Source organism: Pygoscelis adeliae, unplaced genomic scaffold (assembly GCF_000699105.1).
Source record: "Pygoscelis adeliae isolate BGI_AS28 unplaced genomic scaffold, ASM69910v1 Scaffold160, whole genome shotgun sequence".
NCBI lineage: Eukaryota > Metazoa > Chordata > Aves > Sphenisciformes > Spheniscidae > Pygoscelis > Pygoscelis adeliae.
This window is the reverse complement of record NW_008824035.1, coordinates 10,561,560-10,563,351: the sequence shown is the minus strand read 5'-3', so window position 1 is coordinate 10,563,351 and position 1,792 is coordinate 10,561,560. Positions and strand designations below refer to the sequence as shown.

At 33.7% G+C, this 1,792-nt stretch overlaps 1 protein-coding gene across 1 annotated transcript in view; it reads left to right on the top strand.

Moving 5' to 3' along the window:
* Positions 1-15: 15 nt before the first annotated feature.
* The window catches only part of HAT1 (histone acetyltransferase 1), a gene marked incomplete at its 5' end in the record, with an annotated part of 18,178 nt that continues 16,401 nt past the window's right edge, over positions 16-1,792 (top strand). The window contains 1 exon segment of the mRNA XM_009333319.1: positions 16-92. Coding sequence (XP_009331594.1) covers positions 16-92 — 77 coding nt within the window.

The following is a 1,792-nucleotide window of genomic DNA, read 5'->3' as shown; positions in this document are numbered from 1 at the left end:
TTTTTTTTTTCCTCAGTTCGCTTTCCTGAGGATTTGGAGGATGACAACACAACATTTAATCCAGAGTATAGCCATCAAGTGTTTGGAGATGAGTAAGTTAAAGTATTGAGAGTCAAATTAATAGGTCTGGAAGGGGAGAGTTGCTTCCAAATTGTTAGAAAAGAAGAAATCCTGCTGTACCAAGCTATTTTAAATGACACAGTAATACTTCAATTTTATGACTGTATAGTTAAACAGTGGCCTTGGTGCCTAGCTCACAGAGTTTGACCCCGTAGTCATTTTATGTGCTTTTTTTAAGGTAGATTAGCAGAGAATGAAATACCTGATTTTCCAGTCAGAATTACTTGTTTAAGTGGGTATTGTGTTCATAGCATTTTTCTAAGATTAGTAAAGAATTATCAAGTCTTGCTAATAACTTTCACAGTAATGTGTACCAAAAAACCAGTATCTAGCAGCAGCATATCAATTTATTTTTTACTAGTGCATGGGATTTTTAGTGAATAAAACACAGAAGTCAAGTATTAACTTAAACTCACATTGGTGGCTGTTCTAGATCATTTAATGTTAACTGTATTGAATTCAGGGGTTTATTTTCTCTAATATGTACACTTGCGACCAGTTAGACATGCAGGGGATACAGAAACTGTAGAAAAGTATTGTTTCTTTTTTTTTTCCCCAAGTATGCTGACTTTCATTAATATTGCAGGGAAGCTAGCCACTATGTCCCTAGTGCTAAAGGGTCATTTAATACTTTCAGTAGAGTGATATTCAACAATCTGGTCATAGTTTAAAAAAAACAAACAAAAACACTAAGGAAAATCCGCATGCACGTATCTGTGGACTTCTTGAAGTAGCAAAGCTTCTTAATTTCCAATTCCTTTAAAAAGCATTCTACATACTCTGAGTATGGTTGAACTACCTATATTAATTGTAATAAAATTAGTTATGCTATCACACATCTACTGCAGCTATCACTGGCAATAATTATAATTTTAGTAGTGGGAGAACTCTCTAATCTGTCAGTATAACTAACAAGCAAATTCTTGTTCTGGCATGTATACTTCAAATTTTAAATTATAAATGTGCTACAGTAAAAGAAAAATATCAGTAAAAAAAATTTAACTATGCATTAAAATAACAAAAAAAGGAACCTGTTTCTTTGTGAACATTACCGTTTTCTGCAGTTCAGTTTTTTGCCTGAAAAGAAATTCTCTATACTTCACAACAATATAGTGTTTATGTTCAGGCAACTCGTATTTTCAAAGTGTAAAGAAGGCTTTTGTATTCCGTACCTTTTTTTTACATTTACTTGGTTCTAGTTAGATTGGATATGTATACAGAAACGGTCCACCAAAAACATATTATAGCTGTGACTGGTTATCTGTTTTATACAGTATAAATTGCAGTAGTGTTTTTTCCAAAATACTGCAAGTAAGTTTCCAATACTTCCAAACACTGCAAAGTAAGTTTTAATAAATGTTATTGATCAATTAATATAAATGAATGTTAATGAGTTTAAGATATTGAGAAATGTAAATGCTGTATTAGCTATTTCAGGTATTCTTTCTTGAGCTGTCACAGTAAGTGCACAGACACCACCTTACTGAGTTCAGGAAAATGTTCTATTTCTCCACTAGAGGAGCAAAATAACTAGTAGAAATAGTGTAAGACACTATCTCTGTCTAGGTGGTGCACATCCAGTTTGATTCCTTTTTCCTACATCGTGGTTAACCTCAGCCAGCAGCTGAGCACCACACAGCTCAGTTGGGTGGGACGGGGGAGAGAATCGGAA